Here is a 25,584-nt window from a genome sequence, read left to right as displayed (position 1 = left end):
CCAATAACCAAGCAGTCTGCACGTGAGACCCTCAGTGCAGCAAGATGCTTATTCTGTTTGCATAGCTGGCTAGAAACAGAGGCTGATGAGAATCTCAGGGACGTATAAAAAAAGAAGACAAGCAAGAAATTAGGTGGGCAAACATCTTGTATATATGATGGTAAAAAAAAAAAATACCTCATACCTCGATCTATACTTTTGAAGTGTTTTACTTCAAAAGTAACTTGGATATAAAGTTTCTTTAAGGGGAAAAAAAAAAAAAAAGATGCTTATTCTGTGAGGTTCACGGATGGAGCGGGGAGAGGGGAGTCAGGAATACTGACACAGTTCAGATCGGTGTCTCGTGCGCCTATGACACAACTCCACTGCACACAAGCTGCCTTCCCAGCCTCTGGATAACTGATGCAAATAACCCTAAGACATCTTTGGGTGTGTGAGACAGAGTGGGGCTTGGGCCTTTCCTATAGGGGGCGCTTTATGGTGTCACTTTTATGTGAAGTAAACCTTCCTGACACCAGGAGCAGTATCTCCACAGGTTTTTAAAATGCTTACTGTATCATGGTTACTTGGGGCCTTTAATCACGGAGGTGTCCTCATTAGATGATCGGCCTTGCGCCTCCCTCAGAGCAAGTCCTTGAAGTGCATTTCAAATATTATTCGGTGTATAAAAATTTTATGCACAGCATGTCCTTCTACAGAGCAATGTGTATTTATGCTTAAAAAATAAAAACGTGGATATGGATTAAGGTTGCTATGATAAATGTTTTCATTAAGCCATATCCAGTATGCTATATTGATAACCGTGAGTGATTCCAAGAATTTTCATGAACAGTTTTTTAACTCACTGAATATTCGTGGTGTGATGTTTTCATCTTGTTTTGAATCATTTCAAAATTACAAATTTTACAGGCTGGGTTTATTTCCGCCTCCCTACAAAGTCTGGTCCTGTGTAGCTTCACATGAGCTTACAGTTGATCATGGGGAAGAATGCTATTGCGTTTTTTCCTTCTCTCTCTTCACCTCAGTTCTGTTTCCATGTAGGACAGTTCCACTTGTCCTAAATCAGAGAGCCAAGAGAATAGCAGTGAAGAAGTAGCGTAGCAACAAGCTGGTAGTCTAAGATGCCTGACCATTTTTAGTTCATCTTGGTAATCAGATCAAATGTAGATGTGTCAAGTGTTTTATATTTCTGGTTACTAAATTCTCATCTGTTTCTTAGTTATTATTTACTCTGAATAGAGTTACCTCTACTTCACATTTATTCTTAATATGATGAATTGTTTATGATCTCTTGGTCTCTTCTGCCTACTCACTATCAGAAAGGTAGGAGGTAAAGGGAGGGGAATGGTGTCTAAGCATTTGATTGAGTACTTTCACAATTAAAAACACAATCTGTCTATATCCTGCTATGCATTATGATGAATAGATTCAAACCACCTTTCTCTCTGTCTCCCCCATACACACACTAAAACTAATCAAAGACCTTGGGGGCCATACAGAAGAGAGAGATGAGCCGATTTGCTCACAGCCAAGGGGAATTAGGGAATCTGAAAACCGTGACTGTAGTAAAATTAAGTTTGTTGATTTTTATATTGCTCCACCATCAAAAAGAAAGAATCCTTGACATTTACAGAACATTAAGGTGACGTTATCTACCACTGGCAGAAAAGAAACACACGTGTATATACAGTGCTATGAGATGAGATGGCGGGATGAAATGGCGGAGGCAAGAGGGAGGGATGATAAAAGAGAACATTGAATATTCACACTCTGGCATTTAGGGCAGTGCAGCTTTATACCTGTCTCTTTTTTCATGACTACAATGTATTTGAATCAGTGAAAAGTAAGTCTTGAATGCATCCAACAAATTATTCATTGTGAAGAGATTCAGCTTTTCAGTTTATGCTTGTCCGTGATCCCATCCGAGCCAAATTAGAAAGGAGAAGGGAGTGTGTAACTTACCCAAAAGTAAATTAAACGTTTTTTGAGATACGATTTTTTTGATTTGTGAAGCCGTTTTTGTCAAGTCCCTCAGCAGTTGATTTCTTCATTTAGAGTGAATAGAATAGATATGCTGTTATGTGGGACTGAATTTGGCATATAGAAGTAGAAAGGTGGTTGATATTTGCCTTAAGATCGTCTTCCTTAGTAGGTCAGATGGGTGTCACATGGAAGTTTGTGAATCTTACCCTGTACCTACAGCGCAGTAGGTGGCCATGAGCTGTGCCGTGCCCAAGCCCACCGTCCCAAGTCCAAGCCTTCCCTTAGCTTGGACCCCTCCTGTGGGTCTGTGCCACCTCTGTGAACTAGGACCAAACCTGCCGTGCAGTCAAATGATGTGTATATAGCACTGTAACCGAAATGTTAGTTAAGTCTGATTAAGCCTCTTCTCTAGGCAAAGAATGTCATGGTCAGCACTTTAAAATGTGCTGCTTGGCCTTTCAAAGGATCATTTATAATGGTATTAAATTCTCTGTGTGGATTGTATATCTTAATGTGGTGATAGTGATGATTTTTAAAGCACAGGGGCCTTATAATATAGCATTTAGAAGGAAAAAGAAGGTAAGCATTGCTTTTTTCTGGACAAAGATGTATTATCAGTGATTAAAAAAAGAAAGAAAAAAAAAAAACCAGAAAACTGATAGCCTGTGAAAGAAAGAATAGGAGAAACCAAAAGGGATGGTCACTTGACTTTTTTCAACATGTCACTTCTGACAAGAGTAAAGAACTTTCTTTACTCTGGGCGTGTGCAATTACCAGACTGGTATCAGTGATTTTCCATTTCTGCATCCTTCTACGTGGTTACATGTTCTCTTATGTTCCTCTGCTGAGGGAAGTCCTAGTTTTTTAACTTTAAAAAAAAAAAAACAACTCTCCAGTGTATACTGAGGATTAATAAAATTAAAAATAAGGAAGGTGTGATGGCTGGCTTAGAGGGGGACAAATCTTTTCACTTCCAGTAACTTCAGGGCAGATCAGCATTTGGCACTGTCTAGTCTAAAGGCAAGAAGATGTAGGGAACCATTGGGTACCATAGTGAAGCATACCCTTTGTCTTGTCCTGTGAGATTTACAAGGAGGTCAGAGTGAAAGCAGGTGTGGGAAGTCAAAGGCGACACTTTAGGCACTTTTCCATAAGTTACAAACCTGAGCCTAAGTGTGAGGTGTGGCCTAGAAAGATGGTAGGAGGTGACAATGGGCATAAATGTCCACGAAGTGACTAAATGATGTCCACATAGCAAAACCCAATATTAACAGCACTGCTAATGATGGTCATTTGTGTCACAGGGTGATCATACCATACGGTGGGCGTTGTGTGGTTCACGAGCTGATGTTTGGTTCATGGCCTTCCGTGGTGGGGTCGGGGGGGAAGAGTTGTCTCTACTAGGGTTGTAAAAGACAGATTCTAAAAAGTAATCTCCTAGTTAAATGGAGTCAATTGAGAGTTAGTGGACTTGTGTACAAGTAGAACGAAATCTGAACGGAAACCTCTTTCATTCTTCCTCCTCCGCGCCACTTTTCTCAAACCGGTCACATGAGTTTCATGTTTGCCTGACGCCACATGGACTCATGAACCACATGGGCTTCCGTTTCCCAGCGTTTGTCCTTCCTTCTCTCTCTCTCTCTCTCTCTCTCTCCCTCTCCCTCCCTCCCTCCCTCCCTCCCTCCCTCCCCCTCTCCCCACCTCTCCTATCCCAGATTTTCCTGAACATGTTTATCCCTTCTTCTTTGTACAGTTGGCAGTTTTTCAGAGCACTTGGATCAGATAAATGGACGAAGCGAGTGTGTGGACAGTACAGATAATTCCTCAAAGCCCTCCAGTGAACCCACTTCTCACATGGCTCGGCAGCGATTAGAAAGCACAGAGAAAAAGAAAATCTCGGGGAAAGTCACAAAGTCCCTTTCTGCCAGTGCTCTGTCCCTCATGATCCCAGGAGGTAGAGAGACATCTACTTGCATGACATTGTGTGATTTGTGCATGCTCACCCCCCGCCCCCAGTTTGCAATGCTGATTGACATACAAGATGGCTTGAAACAGTAGTGGGTGCTGTCCTGGCGCAGCCCTCCGGAGTGTCTCCCTGCAAGACCTCCAGAGCTCCCAGGGGCATATGTGGTTTACTCCTTCTCGCTTCTTTCTGCAGCAGGAGATGAGGCAGGCTCTCTTCCCACAAAGGCTTATTTCTTTTATTTGTTTTCTTTCCTTTTCTCCCACGCTCCCCAAGTTAAGTGATAAATTTCCCTCTTCTGAATAATTTTTCTTCCCTAGACTCTGCATCATTTGTACCCTTTATGGAGCTGTTAACAGCATCTGTGTTGGAAAGCTAAGTATAGTTTTTCTCATCTAATTAACAAGGAAATCGACACAGAGAACATAAGTTTTTCATTTCTGGGGATGCAGAGTCCCAGACAGCACTGAAATTACAAGGTTTACCAGCCCTGTCTGTTGGGTTATGCTTCCTCCTACTGGTATTATTTTCTACCCTGTATTAAAAAACTGGGCTTAATTAATGGTTTTGTTCAGTTGCAGTATGTTTCCACAACCTAGTTTTGCCTCTGCTAATCACAAAGTCTACAGTAATTTCACTGGCTGAGATGAAAATATATACCCTGGTGGTTACGATTTATCACTCAAATGACAGTAAGAGAGTGGAAGTGGCAGTCGAATTACATTGCAGATGGCTTGCAGTTGGAAGAATACAGACCATGTATAAAAGAGATTGTTTACATTGTTGAAATTTCAAATTCCTGCAGAAAGAAATTGGGTAAAAACAAAAGCTCCCTGGGGGGTAATGCTCACTGTAGCATATGCTCATTTCTGGGAAATGTCTGTGTAGCACCATAAAACAAACAGCTGTCTCCCTAGTTTGAGTGACTATTCATAACCAGAAGGCAATGGCCCCAGTGCAGCTGCAGTCAGGAACGTAAGTGGGGTGTGGTCCAGTCCACTTTGAGAGCTGATGAGAAAGCCCACATCTTGGTGAACGTAGGTCAGTTCTTCAATCGGAGGAGATAAGGTAAAACGTACCGAGGTAAAGGGTCGGGGGCCTGGCTCTTTTAGCAGTTTGGATCTGTGTATCCACTCTATCTTCTTCCTGCCTTTGCATGTGTTGATGTTCCCTACCCACCGGTGTGCCTCTGTTCACCTGGCCTTTGGATGAGACAGAGGTAGCCAGGAAAAAAGGGTCAGGATGCCGCATGAAGTCAGAAAGTGAAGGAGCTTGGATAGTGATACATTTAGCTAATTGTTTCCCTTTGGACAGACATAAGCATTAGAGCAAAAGATAGTCGGGATACTTTCAGTTTGCTGTGGCCACGATGTTACCGAACCCCAGGAGGCTTCAGATGCGCTGGCCCTTTGTAGCCTGACCCTGACTGAGCTCACATTTAAACCTCAGCATCTTTTTGTAGGTTATTCTTTTACACACACACACACACACACACGCACACGCACACGCACACGCAATTTCACATGACCAGTTAGGATCTGTTTAGATTCACATAGATGAAACAGTGATAAGAGCTATAAGTTAAAGTGTGTTTGTTCATAAAACAAGAAAAACAGAATAGTATTGGTGTTGAAGAATATGAAGGGAGTTTTTCTTAAAATTTCTCTATCCACCTGCATTATCCTCTCAGAAACCTTGCTAGAATTACAGGTAATATATGAAGAGAATCAGTTCTAATCATAGTAATAAGGAATGATTCTTTTATAGAGAAGTTAACATGACAATGTTTTCTTGATCAAAATTGTTTAATCAGTACTAGTTCAGTAATATGATAAAAAAGCAGAGGTAAATTGATGAATTGCTTTCCAGGCCAGGTTTTTTTGAAAAGAACCATGTTAACGTTATTTAGGGCAAGATTTGGAGGCTGAGTATCTTTTACTATCGTCCATACAGCCTTCCCTGGGTGAGGGTATACCTGAAATTTGTGCACCGATGATTTGTTTATTTACTTATTTATTTATTTATTTTGGGGGCTGCATTGGGTCTTCGCTGCTGCGTGCGAGCTTTCTCTAGTTGCAGCGAGCAGGGGCTACTCTTAATTGTGGTGCATGGGCTTCTCATTGCGGTGGCTTTTGTCGTTGCAGAGCACGGGCTTCTAGGCGTGTGGGCTTCAGTAGTTGCAGCATGCGGGCTCAGTAGTTGTGGCACATGGGCTTAGTTGCTCCGCGGCATGTGGGATCTTCCCGAACCAGGGATCAAACCCTTGTCCCCTGCATTGGCAGGCGGATTCTTAACCATTGCCCCACCAGGGAAGTTCCTGTTTCTTTAATTAAAAGAAAGTGTATTAAAAGATCACAGTCAGATAGCAGTGAAGTTTCGTTTGTTTTTTAATTTGTGTAGAGAACTAAGAAGTTGTAACTTCAGAATGTGAGTTTAAAAGTTAGTTTAAAAAGAGGCATTTCTGAGATTTCTTTGACAGGCTTCTGTCAAGTTACCAGTTACCATGCTAGTTACCAGTATAAATATTTTTATATTATTTCTTCTTTATTAGAAAGGAATGGATTTGTATTGTGACTGTCCTCCCAATCCCAGCAGGGCTACCTAGTGAGGGCTACCTGAGAGCAGTTTGTGGGACCAGGATGAGCTGTGATGACTGGCTTCTCTGTTGCAGATATGTTTGCTGTTTCTCCACTGGGAAGTCCAATGTCTCCCCATTCTCTGTCCTCGGACCCTTCTTCCTCAAGGGATTCCTCTCCCAGCCGAGATTCCTCAGGAGCTTCTGCCAGTCCATACCAGCCCGTTGTGATCCACAGTTCAGGGAAGAACTATGGTTTCACCATCCGAGCCATCCGGGTGTATGTGGGAGACAGCGACATTTACACAGTGCATCATATCGTTTGGGTAAGACCGACAGTTTCTCTTTCTGGTTAGTTTTTGTTCCCAGCCAAACTGGAGAATAAATATGTCAGCTGAGGCGTAGTTAACAGCAAATGATTTTTCTCTGAAGCTGACATTTGGGACCTGTTTCATACTCCTGCCCTTTATCTGTGTGGTGGGATTGAATTTAGCAAGAGTTAATTCTTTCTCATAATTCTGTTAGTCTTCATATCTGATTAACCACTCTGCATACCAAGCTGGTAGAAATAGTCAAAGATAGTCCTGTTTTTATCCTTCTTTCATTCTTCTTTTCTTAGATTTTTTTCCCCTAGCCTTCCTTTTTTTTTTTTTTTTTAAGTACTTTCTCAGATCACCTGAAATTGTTTAAGGAACTATAGAAATTACCCTATTTTAGGATGATGACAGAAAAAGAATAGCAAACCTTGTCTTACTGGTTTCCTCTTAGGAGCTCAGGATCATTTGCTGATTAACTCAGAACACTGAGCCACAAGAAACAGTAGGTGTCAGGGTTGTCATTTGTTTGCTTACTAATATATATACTCTCCTCTTGGACTTTAGAATGTAGAAGAAGGAAGTCCAGCTTGCCAGGCAGGACTGAAGGCTGGGGATCTGATCACACACGTCAATGGAGAACCAGTGCATGGACTCGTCCACACAGAAGTTATAGAGCTTCTGCTAAAGGTACTATCTTTTTGATGTCATGGCCATCCAGATGAAGGAGGTAGCCAGAAAGAACTAGTACCAAGAGTTCTTTGCTCGGGGTCTAGAGTTCTATATGACACATCCATACACACTCAGTCTCGTTGCTGAGAGAATATTCGGTAGTCTGTTTAATGTAAAGGCAAAAATAACATGAATTTTTTGGTTTTATATCATGAAATGCACGCTCGTATATCTGCACAGTCACTTCCTAATTTAATTTTGCTTCTTATCCTGAATTACAAATAGAGTTCTCTTTGTTTATGTACCGCACATAGTAAAATCTGTTTGGAAATCGTCCATCCTAAAGGCGATTTTCTTCAGTAAATTTTGTTCTATATAGCAGAAGACAAGGTAGTATTAAACTGTGAGGTCAGATCTGAAGGTTGAGTCTGAGAGTTGGGTTTCCTTTTGAAAGGTAGACCTGTGAATATATAACATACACTATAAATGATAGAAATAGGTGGTAATGGAAGAAGGGATTCTAGCGATCATTAGGCCTTTTCCCATTCATACGTACAAATGAATTTGAGTGTAGATCAGTTTCTACTTGGAATGTAAGCTGATTCAAGCCAATGGAGTACAGAGATCACAAGAAGCCTGAGTATGATAGAGAGAGACAGTCTATACTGATCCTCTCCTTTCTTTTGGGTTATTTGCTCTGCCACCTGCTGACTACAGAATATAAAGTTATGGCTCCAAATATGGATCTGGTTAAAACAAAGATAAATTTGAGTTCGATTTTAAGTTTTTTCAAGGAAAGAAGACTATCTGTGATCAAAAATACAGTCTTTAATTGTAGGATTATTTTACAAGTCAACAGATGTTTACGGATGACCTCTGGCTTTTGTAAGCACTGGGAGGGCTGGGCTATAAGGGGCTATCAGAGAGGCGTGAGCCATGACCTCAGAGAACCTGCAGCCCATCGAGAGGCACAACAGAAACACATACGTGTCATTGAAACAAGGTACATTCAGACTGTTTCCAGAGCACTCGCTCTGAGACAGGTACCACGGTAGATGTTGGCAACATAGGAATTCAGGTATGGTCCTTGCCCTCGAGGACTATGGGAGATATAGAAGAGTTATGCAAGCAGATAGCGTTCAGCTTGGTCAGCCAGGGGCCACAGCAGGGGGAGGAATCCCGTACTTTTGGAGAGAAGATTCTGTGAATGAGGAGAGTCATCGCAGAGAAGTGACACTGAACTGGAACTTGAAAGAAAATTGGGATTTGGAAGGTAGTGCAGGTAGGTGGGTGTACAAAGCCTTTGAAAAGTAAGTACAGTTAAATGACTTTTCTTCTTCCTTCTCTCATCCCCCAGCCAACACAAGTGTATTCTTCAAATGATTCAGTGTCTGGCCTAGGTTCCAGGAAGAGGAATAGCATGCATATTCAAAGGTCCATTGTGAAGTGGCCGATTGTAGGAAAGTTATTGCTGTTGATCAGTTCACAGCATTAATGAAACTTTGGTCTTGGCCTCAGTCCCCATTGGAGTTGAGGCCGGGCTTTGCTATCCTCCATACCTACAGGTGGTTCCCCTAACTCTAGTCAACTTTCTCACAAATGCATCCTATACTATTGGGCTGCCTGATGGCTTCGTCACTGGCGGACCATCAGGGTAGTAGCTGTATTTTGGTATTCTCAGATGCTTTTTACACGATGTTTTATACTTGCAAACTACTTCACAAAATCTCATGGCGTCCTTAGGAAAAGGTGGAAGAGCCATTACGTAGGGCTGTATGTATATTTAGAGATACACGTGCAATACTTATTTATCTTTCGGAATGTGAACCTAATAAGCGTATCGCGTGTTTCATGGCTGCAGCTTTGGTCACACTTACCCTCACAACTTCAAAATGAGCCTGCTATGGAAGCACTAACTTACATGCACAAGGAAATAGAAAGTCACGGTCATCCGGTTCAGTTCCCCACAGCTCTGTGAATCCCTGTAAATGTGCCCCTTCAGTGTCGCCTTAAACCTCTCCTGCCACAAGGAGTTAATCACCTCCATCCAGCTTGCAAGTAGCTTGTTAAAAAAGAACTTTGTCAAAGCACCGAAATCTCTCTCCAGCCGCTGCAGTGAGGGGTGGAGGCCACATGGACCCAGTCATATCCCCTGCTCACGTAATTACCTGCCCAGTGTAGCCTCCCTAATACAGAAAACTCTCTATTCAACCAGGTTGCTTTCTTAGGACAGCGTTAGTTTAAATCCCCAATCGTAAGAGAAGCCCTAAAATATCACCAGCCCCTGCCTCAAAATTTCCTTTCCCTGAACTCTGGAGAACCTCTGGAAACTAAAATGGGGACCATCAAATAGCATCGTTATTACCATCTTCACATATTAGCTGGGCCCCCAAAGTGTGAAAAAGTGTGCGAGATACCGAAGAGTCACACAACAAATGACACATATGAATAATAGGTAATCGAGAGCCTTTACATGAATAAACTCAGGTAATCCTCATGCCTTGTGCATAGGTGCTATAAACATAAATGTCCCCATTTTACAGATAAAGAAATTAAAGCAGGGAGAAGTTAACAAAGCAGCCAAGGTTATCTGCTAGGAAAGAGCAGGAGAGGATTTTCATCAGGGCAATGCAGCTCCAGAGCCTGTGCTTTCAACCAGCACGCCACTGTGCTCTGTACATGAAGTCTTCTGATTGCCAGTGACTTAAGTTAATACAGTCCAACGTTCACGGGGGAAACAGTGGCAATACTAGACTATAATCAGAGTGTCAGACAAAAGGAACAAATTGTAAATATGGCCCAGGTTCTAAAGGAGAGAGGGCTTTCCACCAGGGTGGGCAGGGGTGAAGAGTTAGGGGTTTTCTGTGCAGGGCTGTGAAGGATGGGTGGACATTTAGTGTATGGGAAGAGGGTGTAGGACGGTCTGGGCAAAATAAAGAAGATGCTTAAAAACACAAGGACAGGAAGCTCAGAGTGCTTGAGGTGCATGAGTAAACCAGTGTGGCTGGAGCCTGAGTTCATAGCATCTGGGATGAAGTGTGCAGGATGGCTGGGGCTGGATCATGGAGGGTTGAGTCAGGGCAAGGACACACGTATGCAGGAAGAGTGCTGTTCGCCATGTGCGTCTTGCAGAGAAAGAAATGTAAAAACAGTCTAGCTCAGTGAAGCACCCAAGGCCAACTGATAAACTAATGTGGAGTCAGACTGAGAGAAGAGACTGAATAGCCTGACTTCTGCTTTTGTGTTCAGTTCAGCCAGCTTAAAATAATTTCCCTCCCACCGTGCACTAATCACACCAGTGGTTTAAAGTAAAACTTAACTAATGGAACATTTAACAGTCTTCTGGCCCCATTTCGTTGTTATTTTTTAAAACAGTGCTGCAGAATTTCCCTAATAAGAGACTGCTTCTTCTTCAAAAGAATTTGTTGAGGTCAGTAGACCCAGTAAAACACAGTGTGCCGAGTTCTGACAGCACTTGCTATAGCCGATGGATCCACCAGATGGCAGTCTCCACAATTCTCACCTGTTCTCCATAAAATTATAATATTTTTCAGTCATTTGCTTACCATTTTTGTAATCATTAACGTTTCCAACCAACTGTTTGCACTCTGCATTTTTTTTGTGTCTGTATTTCCCCTTAGGGAAGTTATCTCTTTGTGTATTTCCATAAGTCAAGTGAACTGTCATCTGGAACAGCCATATGTAGAAACAAAAAAAAGAAAACTGGGTTTGGTTGTATAGTGGAAAGGGACTTTTGTCCAGAACTTAATGACGTGCTCTGATTCAGCAAACCCTGGTCATAACTTTTCTGGTGAGGAATGTTCAGCATTTATATTATCTTTTTTTCATATAATGTTGACGATATTTTTAAAATTTCTTCTTGACAGTCTGATACATTGATCATTCCTTACATGGATCCAGTGCCTCGTTCCCTCACCACCACTCTTTAAGTACAAGCTGTGCGCTCTGCTGGGAGGAAGAGATGGAAGGGATCAGGGCATGCCCCTGCCCAAGAGGAGTGGGCAGTGTGGGGTGAGGGGCGGGAGAGCCAGCTTTGGGCTCTCCCACTGGGCTCTGTGACCTTGGGAAAAAAGAATCTCAGTGTCTCTGAATCTCTTTTCCTTACCTCTAGTCGAAAAATAATAATCCCTTCCTACCTCATAGGGTTTAAAAAAAAAAAAAAACCCTCATGACTTGGTTGTGAAAATAAAGTAAGAGAATATATGTGAAAAATGCTTTAATATTCACAATGTGCTTTTAAGATGCTCAGTGGCATTGTGAGCCTCTTACAGGTAAAGATATAAAAGTCAGTGCTGAATTGTGTTAGAAGGGGTGGAAGTGGATTCAAGCTTAGATGGCTCATGGGCTCTAGCAGCCCCGGTGATCATTGTGGCTCTGTGTCCACTCTGTATATGATGTAGAAAAGGACGAAAGGAACTTCAGTGAAAGATGAACTCCCATCATCATGTTTGTTGCCCCTTTCCTTCCCCTAAGGCATGCAGGAAAAACTAAAACTTTAGCCTGGCCTCGCTCAGTTAGCCTGGCCTCACTCAATTTGTAAAGAGAAAATCCCATACCAAACAACCTTCAATGGTAGGCCTTTCATACTTCAAAGCTGAGTTTTCAGTTTAAAGAATAAATTGAATGTCAGTCTCTACTATCAGGTTAAGGTTTATTTTTAAAGTTTTGGCATTTGCATATAAAACATGTACTTTATTCTTTCAGGATGAAGAAAAATTGTTTCTCTTGTTCAAGTTCAAATCTCATTTCCCTAAAATATTTTTTTACAATTATGACATTAAGTATGGGATTATATGTTCTTAAATATATAAAGAACTCTAAAATCAGTAGTACTAAGACTTTCTGATACAAAATTGGATGTAAGACATGAACAAATCGTTCTCTAAAGAAATAGAAATCATCGAAAATAAATGAGTCGAAGTCCAGCTTTGTTAATAGCCAAAGAACAAAGATTAAAACTTGATGTAACTTTTTCCTGTAAAATCAGTAATCTGTTTAATGTTAATATTCAGTTCTGATGAGCCCGTTCTGTGGCTGCTGCTCGTGCGCTGCTGGCAAGAGCACGAGGTGACGTAACCCTTCTGGAAATTAGTGTATCACCAGGCCCCAAGAGTCGCTAAAAAGTCCACCTAGACCCTTTGCTGCGTGTATTGGGTCTAATTATGTAATCTAAGGGAAATGTCAGAGGCTCGGACAGCGATTTAGAGATAAAGGTATTCATTCCAACCCTTACAAGAATTGCGAGATAGAAAACAATAGCTGTAGGAAAATAGTTAAATTGTGATTCACCCATCTCATGGAATATTTTTAAATAGCCAGTAAAAATCATGTTCTTAAGGAATATTCAGTGATGAAGGGCAAGTTTTTCAAAGTTAGGAAATGTGAAGTGAACAAAAAACATAAAACTAAATATGAGATTAATTTAATTAAGATTTAAATTATTTATAAAGTGTGTCTATATATATATATATATATATATATATATATATATATATACATACTTTCTACATGCCTGTTAAGAGACCAGCAGGAAATATACAGAAATGTTACCAACGTTAGCTGGGTGGTAAGCTCCTCAGTGATTTTTTTAATATATATATGCTTTACTCTTTTCTTCTTATAATGGCACGGATTACTTCCCAAGTTGGGAGGGAAGGTTGTTGATATTAAAACAATCTCTGTTTTTCCAGTCCCCAGCCCCCATCATGCTCAACTCCCCATCTCTTAATACCGCTTAGAGCTGAGTTGCTAGGCATCTTCCAGGCACAGGCCTTTTAAAAGGCCCTTCTCGGGCTTCCCTGGTGGCGCAGTGGTTGAGAGTCCGCCTGCCGATGCAGGGGACGCGGGTTCGTGCCCCAGTCCGGGAAGATCCCACATGCCCCGGAGCGGCTGGGCCCGTGAGCCATGGCCGCTGAGCCTGTGCATCCGGAGCCTGTGCTCCCCAACGGGAGAAGCCACAGCAGTGAGAGGCCCACGTACGGAAAAAAAAAAAAAAGGCCCTTCTCCGTATGCTTCTTGTCTTCTTAAGGTAATCGGGGCCATCTGTGACTCCGAAAGGACATGTTTCTCTCCTGGTTATTAAGAAATTCAAGAAGAGGTCATTGATACGGGAGTGAAGGGGGTGGGTCCTGCCCACTTGCCCAGGGCACACCTCAGCTTGCCCTCTAACTCTGCTCTCAAATCTGTCCCCAGGGCCTGCCCAGCCGGCCCCTGTCCCAGGTTCAAGTGGTAGGGCACAGAAACCCACCAGGAATGACCTCACCATGCCTGACCTGGCCAAACAGAGGCTGTTTCATACCCGCTGGCGTGAACTTTCCAGCTCTGCCTGCTGACAGGTTTTCTGGTGGTAGAAAAGGAACCTTTAAAAATAATTTAAAATAGAAGTCTCATTCCGTTTTGCTGCTTTATGATGGTTTTTTATGATTTCTAGAGAGCCCCTGGGCATCTTTATACTTAATACATATGGATGAGGATAACTGTGATTTATAGAGTCCTTTCCATGTGTCACCCTCAGTGCTAAAGGCTTTACAGACTCTATCTCCTTGATCTTCAGACGAGCCCTATGAGATAGGTGTGACTCTCCTGTTAGATGGAAAGCAAGTGCTCGGGTCACAGGCTCAGATTTGAGCTCAGCTCTGTGGAGTTCCAGATCCCACCCTCTTAAGGAAACCTCACATTTTTTTTCCACCGAGTTTGTCAGGACTTCACTGCTTGAAGGGTCATTGACCCATGGAAGCCTTTTGTATGTCCGTCCTCGTGGATCTTTTCTTTGTCTTTGGCTCTCCTATCTCTGTTCTGGTCTTATTTCATCACAGCATTTCGCTTTAATACCACGTCATATTTTTATAGAGTGGAAATAAGGTGTCGATCACGACCACCCCATTTGAGAACACATCAATCAAGACGGGGCCAGCCAGGAGAAACAGCTATAAGAGCCGGATGGTGAGGCGGAGCAAGAAATCCAAGAAGAAGGAAAGTCTGGAAAGGTGAGTTAGAGCCGTCCTCTTCATGGGTTTGGTGCATTCCCGCACTGAGCGACATTTACTCCTTGCTTGATGTAAATGCTTGCATATGAGAAGGGTCCATTTCTCTGTGAGAAATGTTGCCCCGTGGTTCACATGTATTTATACATTAGCGTTTATATTCCTTCGTAACAGCATTCTTTTTCATAGTGAAAAGACTTACGTAGTTATACTGTAGAAGAATTTATATTGCTTCTTCTCATGTGTGAGAACCATGAAAAGTCCTTTGCCTTTTCTTAAGCCTCTAGACTTCATTTCAGTTGAGTTGGATTTGAGGAACTGAAACTTCAGGCAGTTTTTAGCATGATATCTGTATTTAATAACGTCCTTTACATTATCTAAAAACAAACAGTTGCTTTTTTTTTTTTTTTTTTGCGGTACATGGGCCTCTCACTGTTGTGGCCTCTCCCGTTGCGGAGCACAGACTCCGAACGCACAGGCCCAGCGGCCATGGCTCACGGGCACAGCCGCTCTGCGGCATGTGGGACCTTCCCGGACCGGGGCGCGAACCCGTGTCCCCTGCATCGGCAGGCGGACTCTCAACCACTGCACCACCAGGGAAGCCCCAGGTGCTATTTTTTAATGCCAGATGTTTGAAGATAACTAGATCTTTAAAGCATCCAAATAAGCCTAGAAATAGAAAGGCTTTGTTTTACTGACTGAAAGCCTAACTTGGCTACACGTTTGCACTGTGAGAGGCACCGTGGGTACCATTTTGTGCCCCATGCAGGCACTAGCAAGGTGTGTGTGTGTGTGTTTCTGGTGAGGATGTTTCTTGCCAGGCAGTTGTCTAGATGTGCTCCCTGCACCATGCCACAGCAGCCCTACTTTGCCCACTTGGATTTGGTGTGTTGGATCACATTATGAGGATTTTTGATGATAGAAAAGAAAAATAAGCAAATGAGAAAGGAATGATTATTGACTCCAGGAAAGACAGAGTTATACAAGGAAGGAAAATAGAATTATGGCCGAGCTGTGAACAGTATTTATCATGTAAATAAAGAAAACACCAGCCTTTTTTTTCTAACCAAAAATTTTGGTTTAGCGCTACTAAGAGGAATAGAAACAGGGAAGTGTTTTTGGTTAGAAGGTGGAAGCAGTTGTATAAGAGCTTAATTCTCATTTTTTTGTGGTAGGAAATCAACAGATAATTTCTAAAATCGAAAAACTAAAAAAACAGCATAAGTACATTTCATAGCAATATGCAGACAAATAGGAAAAGAAACAGCTAAAAGACTAGAAAGTGGTTTCTCTGGGTATTGGGAAAAAGGCAGAGCAGGGAGTTGCTATTTTTCATTACAAACTATTTGACTTTTTAACCCAAGTACGTGTATTGCTGTGATTAAACTTACACACACACACACACACACACACACACACATACACATTTTGAGATCCTCCTTTTTTTTTTAATGTGAGCTTTATATTTTAATGGTGGTTTAGGTCATATAGAACACACTTGCTTCAAGGGGTAGCAGAGCGTAAACTACCTGGGGATGAAGGAACTCTGTACAGCCACCTGCGCTTCGAAGCCACCTGAAGCTGTGCTCTTAGCTTTCAGATGTGCTCGTGGGACACTAACTGCACATTTGCTTGTGCTGCAGCGTGGCGTCTCCTGCCCTGCTGATGTGATAAGCTTCGTTTCACCTTGCTCGGTTTTTCTATGTAAATGTACAGTGTGCACAGTCATGAGGAATATTCAAGAGCTCACAATGGAATAAGCACAGCAAACAGCCCCTCAGAGATAAAGCCTCTACCCAGTGTATCACCATCCAAGAATTCTATATCCAAGATGATGGTTTTTCTTCCAGGGATTGACTTTGTATTATCTCTTAATTAATTAAATTGTGTCAGTGTGTTTGGGGCTATGTACTCAGAAGCTTTCAGGCAAAAAACCGTGTCCTCAAAAACCTGACCTATAAATAAATGAATGTATATTTATTATATATTTTTCCTATTTTCACAGCTCTTCTTAAAGTGCTTGAAATTAAGAGAAGAGAGCTACCATTGCGTATTATCAAAACCTCTTCCTTTCTAAGTCATAAAAAAGTTTTGAATATAAAAGTGGGATCCTTCTCTTTAAAAGGATCTGCCGTCATCCTATCACCGTCTCTGGCACAGGGGCGTGTACTGAGTGCACTGGTGCTGTGGGCAGGAGGAGTGGTTTTGAATGTAGAATCTGATCAGTTTTCTTCTGTTTTCACTCTAGGAGAAGATCCCTTTTCAAAAAACTAGCCAAGCAGCCTTCTCCTTTACTCCACACCAGCCGAAGTTTCTCCTGCTTGAACAGATCCCTGTCATCAGGGGAGAGCCTCCCGGGGTCCCCCACTCACAGCTTGTCTCCCCGATCCCCTACTCCCAGCTACCGCTCCACCCCCGACTTCCCATCCGGTGAGTGAGTCTCCTTGCCTCTCAAGAGTTGAGGGGTCACCATCTGAGATCCTGGAAGAGAGGCTTATTCCTGCTTAAGGAAAGAAGGTTGAGGTTGTAACTGACAGAGAACAGGATTTATAGGAAGGTCAGAAGATACAGCTGTTCGGTCCATTAAAAAAGACAGGAAGTACTGGGTTAACCCTTGGTGTGGGGAGGTTTATCTAAAAAGCATTTATTCACTAGACTTAGATGCTAAGACAATTTGCTGACCTTTACCTGACCTTATCTAAAACAGCTAGGTCTGGAAGCATGGAAAGCAAAGGGAAAGTGGCCGTTGCTCACAGCATCCTGTTTTCCACCCACAGGTACTAACTCCTCCCAGAGCAGCTCCCCAAGCTCTAGTGCCCCCAACTCCCCAGCAGGGTCAGGACACATCCGGCCCAGCACTCTCCACGGCCTGGCCCCCAAACTCAGCGGGCAGCGATACCGGTCAGGAAGACGTAAGTCAGCGGGCAGCATCCCGCTCTCCCCGCTGGCCCGGACACCCTCTCCAACTCCACAGCCCACCTCCCCTCAGCGGTCACCGTCCCCTCTGTTGGGACATTCACTTGGCAACTCCAAGATCTCTCAAGCCTTTCCCAGCAAAATGCACTCCCCCCCGACCATCGTCAGACACATCGTGAGGCCCAAGAGCGCAGAGCCCCCGCGGTCCCCGCTGCTGAAGCGCGTGCAGTCGGAGGAGAAGCTCTCTCCCTCCTACGGCAGTGACAAGAAGCACCTGTGCTCCCGCAAGCACAGCCTGGAGGTCACCCAGGAGGAGGTGCCGCCGCGGGAGCAGTCCCAGCGGGAGGTGACCTTGCAGAGCCTGGAGGAGAACGTGTGCGACGCGCCTGCCCTCAGCCGGGCCAGGCCTGTGGAGCAAGGCTGCCTGAAACGCCCTGTGTCCCGGAAGCTGGGCCGACAGGAGTCTGTGGACGAGCTGGACCGAGAGAAGTTGAAGGCCAAGGTGGTGGTGAAGAAACCCGACGGGCTCCCAGAGAAACAGGAATCCCGCCAGAAACCCCATGCACTTGGCAATGATGTGGAAAACCTCTCTGCTTTTAGGCTAGAAGACAGAGAGAAGAAAATCTATCCAAAGGCTTCGGAAAGGTCAAATCATTTTGAAAACAAAGCAGCCGCGCAGGAGGCCCAGGCCCCGGGCAGCCTGCTGAAAGATGCTCTCCACAAGCAGGCCAGCGTGCGGGCCAGCGAGGCTGTCACCTCGGAGGGGGCCGCAGCTCCCGGGGACCACAGCCAGGGCACCGGTGACCTCAAACGAGCCTCGGCTCACAGCACCCTCCAAGACAGTCTCTGTCACGCCACCCACAGGCCCACCTCCGGGAAGGGTGAGTACACGGAGAAGTCCCCGCAGGCCAAGGAGGGTCCCCGGTGTGAGAAGTTAGACAGCAAGCTGGCCAACATCGATTACCTCAGAAAGAAGATGTCCCTTGAAGACAAAGATGATGGCCCCTGCCCTGTGCTTAAGCCCAAGATGACACCTGGTGCCCAGGAGGGCCTGCCGGGGAGCGCAGGCCGCCCGGCCGGGGGGCAGCAGGAGGCCCAGCCGGCCTCCGAGAGCCGCGCGCCATTCATCAGCGGCCACGTGGCTCAGCTCAGCACCGTCTCCTTTGTCCCTCTCAAGGCCCTTTCTGGCCGGGTGGACAGCGGAGCGGAGAAGCCGGGCTTAGCTGCTCCAGAGTCGCCTGTCCGGAAAAGCCCCTCCGAGTATAAGCTGGAAGGGCGGTCTGTGTCATGCCTGAAGCCCATCGAGGGCACTTTGGACATTGCTCTTCTGTCTGGACCGCAGGCCTCCAAGACGGAGCTGCCTTCACCAGAGCCTGCCCAGAGCCCCAGCCCAGGCAGTGACGTAGGGCCCCCTGTGCCACAGGCTCCCGCCGGCAGCGTGGGGAGGAAGGGTGAACCTGCGGGTCAGAGGGAGTCCTCCCCTGCCAGCTTCAAGGTGAACAAATCCTACCTGCTCGAGCCTCGGTTCCCACCACCCAGCCGGGGTCTGCAGGGCTCACCGGCGTCACCCCTGCCTGACCCAGAGCTGAAGCTGGACAGGAAGGTTTCCCACGCAGCCAGGACCCCGGTGACCATCGTGGAAAGCCATCCCCAGCGGGGGGAGGGCAGCCCCAGCCAACACCAAGACCACAGGCCCGACGTGAAGCTCCTTCCCCTCCTGGGGCAGAACCTCCAAGGTGCTGACCCGTCTAGATTGCGCAGCCCGCTCCCACCTGAAGGTGCCCCCTTGAGGGAGAAGCCTAGCGGGAGGGAGTCGTCCGAAAGGGGCCCTTCCACAGCCAGAAGTGAGCGGTTGGCTTTGAGGGCCGACATCCGCAGAGACCCCTCCAAGGAGCTGTATCCACTAGAAGCTGCTAAAACCAGTGACAACTCCAAAACCCTCCCCGCTGTGGGGAGGACCCGCCCAGATGTCTCCACCCAGACCCAGGCCTTGGAGAAAGCATGCGGGCCTTGTGGGAAAACAAACCCCAAAGACGGCCGAGATGAGGTGAGGCCACTGGCCAGAGAAGACCCCTCTTTGCACTCTGCAGCGGCTCCTTGTGAGAGGGAGCTGGTCAAGGGAAGGAGTGGCCCGGAATCGAAGCTGGCATCCGCTTCTGCCAGGTGGTCTCTGGAGCCACCCGGGACAGAGAGTGAGAAGAGTGAAAAGCTCTCCGGTTTCCGATCTGTGCAGAAAGATGGTCCCAAGGAACCAGAAAGGAAAGAACAGCCCCTGCAGAAGCATCACCTCACCAGTAACTCTCAGCCCCTACCTACCACCAAAGAGCTCCCTCGCCTGGCCGCTCAGCAGCATTACACTCAACAAAGCTACCCTGCTGGCTCTCTGCCTGGGAGCAGGCCCTGCGCTACACACTCAATCCTGGGCCTCCAGGACCCTCCCAAGCCCACTGCTGTGCTCTGTGAAAGCAGCAGCCACAAGCCCAGGTCTGGCCCCGACACAGACCCTCCAAAGTCTAAGCACCCAGACCGGCCCCTCTTCTCCCAGAAGCTGAGCATTGAGGCTGCAGTGGGCAAAGAGCCTGGTGCTCAGCCCCCCGGCAGAGAGGGGAAGGGCAGCAGTAAGGGTGTGTCAGAGGAGTTCCCTGCCCTCCCAGGTCCCCAGAACACAGCCCGCGATGTGATTGGCCAGGGAGCAAGTGGGCCCTCAGTCCCCCTACACATGGAATGGGGTCCTCCAGACACCAAGCTGAGACCCACCAGCAGTGGGCATCCCCCAGAGGCACTGGAGAAGCCCGCACATCCACCACGGCAAGGACCCCTAGGGGCCAGTGAGTCGGTGGACCAGAAACTTCCCACTGTAGGGGAAAGGCAGAACCCATCTCCAAAGGCCCCCAAACCATCCACTGTGAAAGATTATCCCCCTCTGTGCAAACAGACAGACAGGAGCCTGAGTCCGCCGGCTGCCAGCGCTGACGCCGGGAAGTCTGAAGGCAAGAAATGCACCGAAGCACTTTACTCCCCTGTGGACAGCGGGAAGCCGGGGGCCAGCCTTTCCCCGGTGCAAGGTGAGGCTGGGCCCAAGGGCACGGAGAGGCCGGCAGCAGCCTCCGGGAAGGGCTGGCCGGAGGCCAAGGGGAAAGGGCCCGGTTCCCAGAAGCCACTGACGGAGGCGGGCAAGCCCAGTGGCATGAAACGGTCGCCCTCGGCCACGGCACAGAGCTCTTTCCGCTGCACTGCCCTCCCCGAGAAGTCTCTGAGCTACTCCTCTGGCTTTCCCGAGGCTAGATCAGTAGTTCTAGAGACTTCTACAACCTGCAGCGACACCTTCTCTGCCAAGGCCGGCAGGGCCACAGCTGAGCCCCCAGCCTCCAGCAGCAGGGACCATCGAAAGCCCCTGCCTGGGGGGGATGGCAGAACCCAAATGACAAAGAGCGACTCCTTGCCATCCTTCCGCAGCTCAGCCATCACTCTGGAATCCTATCACCCCAACCCAGGCGTGGGGGAGGGCGCCAGCCACCGGGACAGGGTCCTCTCAGGAGCAACCTCCGAGGGAGAAACCAAAGGGAAAGAGCCGGCCCCCGCCCAGCCAGCTCAGACTAGGAAGCAGAATGTGGGCAGAGAGGTGACCAAGCCGTTCCCCGCTCCAAGCGCGGAGCGCCCCATCGCCCTTCCTTCTGAGAAGGACTCCGGGGTGCGACAGAGGCGGGGGAAAGAGAGTTTGCGCGGCAGCCCACACAAAAAGGCCTTGTGATGGGGCAGGCCCCCGGCGGGACTGGGGGACCCAGCCTGCGTGTGTAACTGCATCTTGACTACCTTGGAAACCAGCACTGTGGGAACCCCCCCAGGCAGAGCCTGGAGCCTCACCGAAGAAGGGGGAGAGAAGAAACAGGAAAAGAAGGGACCTTCTTCCAAATGCCTTCCCAATTGGAACCGGTAAACTGTTACCAGATAGTGTTTGTACAAAAAAAATAAAAATAAAAAAACAAAAAGTCTTTTTGGTTGAGGTTGAGGTTGCGGATTGTTGAGGAAAACGATTTTCTCTGTAAATACCTAGCAATGTGTTTGGTTTGGGGGATATAGAGTCGATACTTTGCTGCTGATGGCATCATTTACTACAACTTTTTTTTTAATAAGATTTTCGCTCTACCGTTGATCATAATGCAGTAATGAAGCAAAAGGGTTAAACCTGGGTATATGTAAAAGTATAGATGCACCCATATTCGTGCATGTACACATCCACCCACGTGTTCTGGTCTGTGGTAGAAAAGAATATTTCAAGGCTACATTTTTTCTACGTTAAAACATTCTAAGTCGAGTTGAAGGCGAAAGAGAGCCCCAAATACACTAGATTGTAAGCCTTCATGTGTATTTTTAACGAGTGATTTTGATAGTACTGTATCTGGCTACCTATACTTCCAGATCTAAAGAACTACTCGAATCACTGCCTTTGGAATCCTCCTCCATCAGAAATGGCCACAACAGATGGAGCTAGCCATTTTCATTTCATTTCATGGTCATCCTAATAGCCATTTTGATCCTGGGCCCAGCTGTCTGAAAGGCCAGTTGTCCTTGTCTGTGGGTGTGTATGTCAACTCCTCACCATAGGTAGAGCAGGGGCTATAAACACACGTCGACTTATTTCTGTTCTTTTGCTTTCCCTTTCTGTTCTCTCGCTTTTCCTTTTCATGCTCTTAAACTCAGGCCTTTATGCTATGAGTCACTAGTCTAAGAAGCACACATTTTATAGTAGTTCTGCACCAGCCCTGCTGTTGAACATAAAGGAAAGTTGCTGGCCGCACACCAATCTGCTAGTACTTAGGTTGAGTCATAAGCATCGGGCATTGGAAGAGGTTTTAAATTTGCTTTTTTGAGGAAAAGTCGGGGGACGGGGTGGGGTTGTGGATTTGGGCATCATAGCATATATTTTAAGGAATAATCAGGACATCAGATACATTTTAATACATAGCTGGGGCCTTATGTTGTAGACGAAGCTTGCTGTTTTTAGCAAGTTCCTGGGTTTCACATTCATTTCTGATGCATCAAGTAGCTCCGTACATTTCATAACATGATCTCTTTATTTGTATGCAAAAAAAAATACTGTATTAATAAAGAGCAGCATTTTTGTAACAAAAAGACTTGTTGGAGCTATTTGGTGCTTGAATGTGACTGTCCTTTTTACTTTTGCTAAGCCTTATTTAAATTTTGTATACCATGGAATATGTAGAATTTGTCCAATCATTTTAGTGCTGAGGGGATCTTTTTGTTTGTTTTTTGTTGCAGTTTTCCTTCCTGGTGGATTGTTTTATATTGTAAGACAGCACTTGCTGACATAAGTACTAAGGCACTAAGAGAAAATACACACAGATAAGTATTTATAAGATGCTTGGGATCCGTAGCAGGATTTTTTGTTTTGTAAGAGAAAAAAAAAAATTACCAAGAAGAAATACTAATCCAGCACCCAACCCCCCTCGGGAGTGTCTTAGTATCTTCAGGCTATAACATTGTTCACCTAAGCACAGCTTCATCTTACAGCCCTGTGGATTATAAATCATTCAGTGAGGCTGTAAGCTCCGCTCCAAAAACAAAGGCGTAACTTAAACCGCTTGCTTGTCCTTCATTGTAAAATGAGTTGGCAATGGCCAAAAAAAAAAGAAAAAAAGTCTCCTCCTTGCTCCGAATTTTTTTCCCATGAGATTTTAGCCATTCCCCATCACTGTGTTTTGAATTGTAGAAGAAACAAATATGTTGAAAGATCTTGAATGGGTTTCAAAAACGGTCTCAACATTTATAATTCATACGTGCATTTGGCGGTTGTCATAACCCGATCCTTCTGCACCCAGACATCTAGACAGGCCTGTCGGGGAGGTAGTTTATGGTTTACAGCCTTTGCTTTTTAACTGTCCACTTTCCTTTAAAGCACAACTAGCTGCTTGTTTACAAATGATATTTTTTAATGTATATTTTGTATAGTGTATTATCATTTTTGCCAAATATGTTTTTGCATTTTGGATGGCTACGGAGTACCTAAGGTTGCATTCATGTAATACCTGTTCGTTGTTGTAAACCTCTCCAGTCAGCTGGTAGAAATTCTCCTGTGTTCTATTTTGGTCGGTCTCCTGTGATTGTAAGATGTGCTCCTCGGTAGTATTCCCAGCTGTAGATTTACCAGCTTCAAAGTTTGTTAGGATCTGTGCAATAAAGTGTTTGCAGTCTTATTTTCTCTAAGAAATTCCCTATGGATGTCATAATTGTTGTATATTGAACAAATATTTATACTTATGCAGTTGCATAACATTGAAATAAAAATTTAGCATGAAAAGATAATGACTATTAAGTTTTTTCCCATATACACACATACATAGCGTCTCTAAAACATTACTGAATGTAACTCTCTTATGGAAAGGATGGTTTTCTGCAGATTCCTTTCGGTGAGTGGAATGGTTTGCTAATTTTTTTTAACCCACACGAACATGTTCCATTCTTTGAGATTAAGTCTTCCTTGAAGTCCTTCCTCTGTTTTCTACCAACCTTCTTCCTTTGCTGCAGAACTTGCCAACTTTCACATCATTCTCACCATTTTCCCTACAGTCTCAGGAAGAAGTGTCCTTTCTCCATGACTCCACCTGCTTCAATTCTCCCAAAACCTTGCTCCATCAATTACCATTGTGTTCTCTCATCTTTCTTTTCCTCCCATCCTGTCTCCTCCCTCATAATTAAAAAGCATTAAGACCATCAGGAAGGAAGGAAGCAACCTAACATTTATTGTCTGCCTACTATATGTGTACCCTTAGTACTGGGCAAGATGCTTTTTATCTGCCATCTTATTTGAGCCCCAACATAAGCCTCAAACCAGATGGTGGTGGCATCCCCATTTTACTGGTGAGCAAACAGGCCCAGACAGGCTATGTGACTTACTTAACATATACCCTGTAAAGAGAGCTTGGATTAGAGCATGGATTTTTCTGGTTCTAAAGCTCTTGACCTTTCTAAACATTACCAGGTATCATGCAATTGAATTCAAGACCCAGGGCCCTCTGTGAACGATCTAAGCCATCTCATTTTCTAAGTTTACATGCAAAAAAAATCATATGGTGCAAAATTACAGACCTGATGGTTGGCGGGAAGCCATGAGCCAAGCAAGCTAATCGTTCTCTGTAATAGGACTCCTTTATTAGTCCTAATTAATTACTAATTAGTCAGTAGGCAGTTTCGCTTCTAGATTTTTGGTTCACAACACAAATGTTACGTGAAAAAGTGTAGCTCTGTTAACTGCGGAAATTTGCTTACTTCAGTATAGGCCAGACATTAAGGAATTCAGTGGTAGGGCAGTTCACTCAATTTAATTTCCTTCCTGCCAGTATGTTTTTAACACTTTCCACAAAGTCATTTTGTGTTATTCCTCTTTCTTCCTACCTCCTACCCCAGTTAGTATCGTATGCGTCTCATATATCTAAGAAAGCTGGAAATGACCACAGCTTTGTTGAACCTTGGTTTTATTACTTTCTGTATACTAAACGTCAGTCACTTGGCCCAGGTTCAGGGCCTGAGGTGTGTGGCAGTTCAGACACCTCAGACCCTGTACTGGAAGCATTAGCACCATTCGTCATAAAAAAACATGCAGCAGCATCGCCTGGATTCCTGGGAATCCAAAAGACAAGGTCACCGTCTCTTATCACAGGCTGCCGGTGGGACTGTCAAGCCCAATACTTGGATGCAGGCAATGAAAGAATCTTCTACCGAGACGGACTGAACATCGGGTCTGTTCAGATGTGGGGAAAAGGAAGATCTGTTGCATATGGTTACTAGGAATTGCGCCATGCAGCTTTACAGAAAGTCTCTTAATAGTGTAAAGCTGACAGACTCTAACAGAGTCATCTGATGTTTCACTGAAGCGCTGCCCGGAGAGGGCTGTCAGAACCTGCAGGTGAAGGATGAAGCATTTACAAGGCCTAAAGCAAGCATGCTGCAGCTACTGAGCCTTCGTATGTCAGCTGGCGTCTCCATATCCTCCAGCCCTAACCTGTCTAAATAAAAAATCTTTTGCCTGAAAGTTCTGTCCCTTTGGCATACATATGCTGTGTGAAACAGTACTGGGCTGAAGTGACTTTCCTCGGCTGGAGGCAGTCCTTTGTAGGGACAGAGGGTAGTTCCTGTGGA

General features: G+C 45.2%; 1 protein-coding gene across 6 annotated transcripts in view; it reads left to right on the top strand.

Annotated features, from left to right (window-relative positions):
* Window positions 1-23,980, top strand: part of MAST4 (microtubule associated serine/threonine kinase family member 4) — a 569,289-nt gene extending 545,309 nt beyond the window's left edge. Inside the window, exons 24-29 of one of the 6 annotated variants that reach the window (XM_060009396.1) lie at window positions 3,737-3,937; window positions 6,618-6,847; window positions 7,403-7,525; window positions 14,378-14,514; window positions 16,760-16,941; window positions 17,289-23,980. In XM_060009396.1, the coding sequence (XP_059865379.1) occupies window positions 3,737-3,937; window positions 6,618-6,847; window positions 7,403-7,525; window positions 14,378-14,514; window positions 16,760-16,941; window positions 17,289-21,178 (4,763 nt within the window). In that variant the 3' untranslated portion in view covers window positions 21,179-23,980. Of the gene's footprint in view, window positions 1-3,736; window positions 3,938-4,266; window positions 6,590-6,617; window positions 6,848-7,402; window positions 7,526-14,377; window positions 14,515-16,759; window positions 16,942-17,288 lie in introns of those variants that run through there. The other 5 variants (XM_060009397.1, XM_060009392.1, XM_060009393.1 and 2 more) reach the window with 5 other exon arrangements.
* The last annotated feature ends 1,604 nt before the right edge of the window (window positions 23,981-25,584 follow it).

This window comes from Delphinus delphis, chromosome 3, assembly GCF_949987515.2.
Source record: "Delphinus delphis chromosome 3, mDelDel1.2, whole genome shotgun sequence".
Lineage (NCBI taxonomy): Eukaryota > Metazoa > Chordata > Mammalia > Artiodactyla > Delphinidae > Delphinus > Delphinus delphis.
Note: the sequence above shows the minus strand (reverse complement) of the source record. Positions and strands in the feature narration are given on the sequence as shown.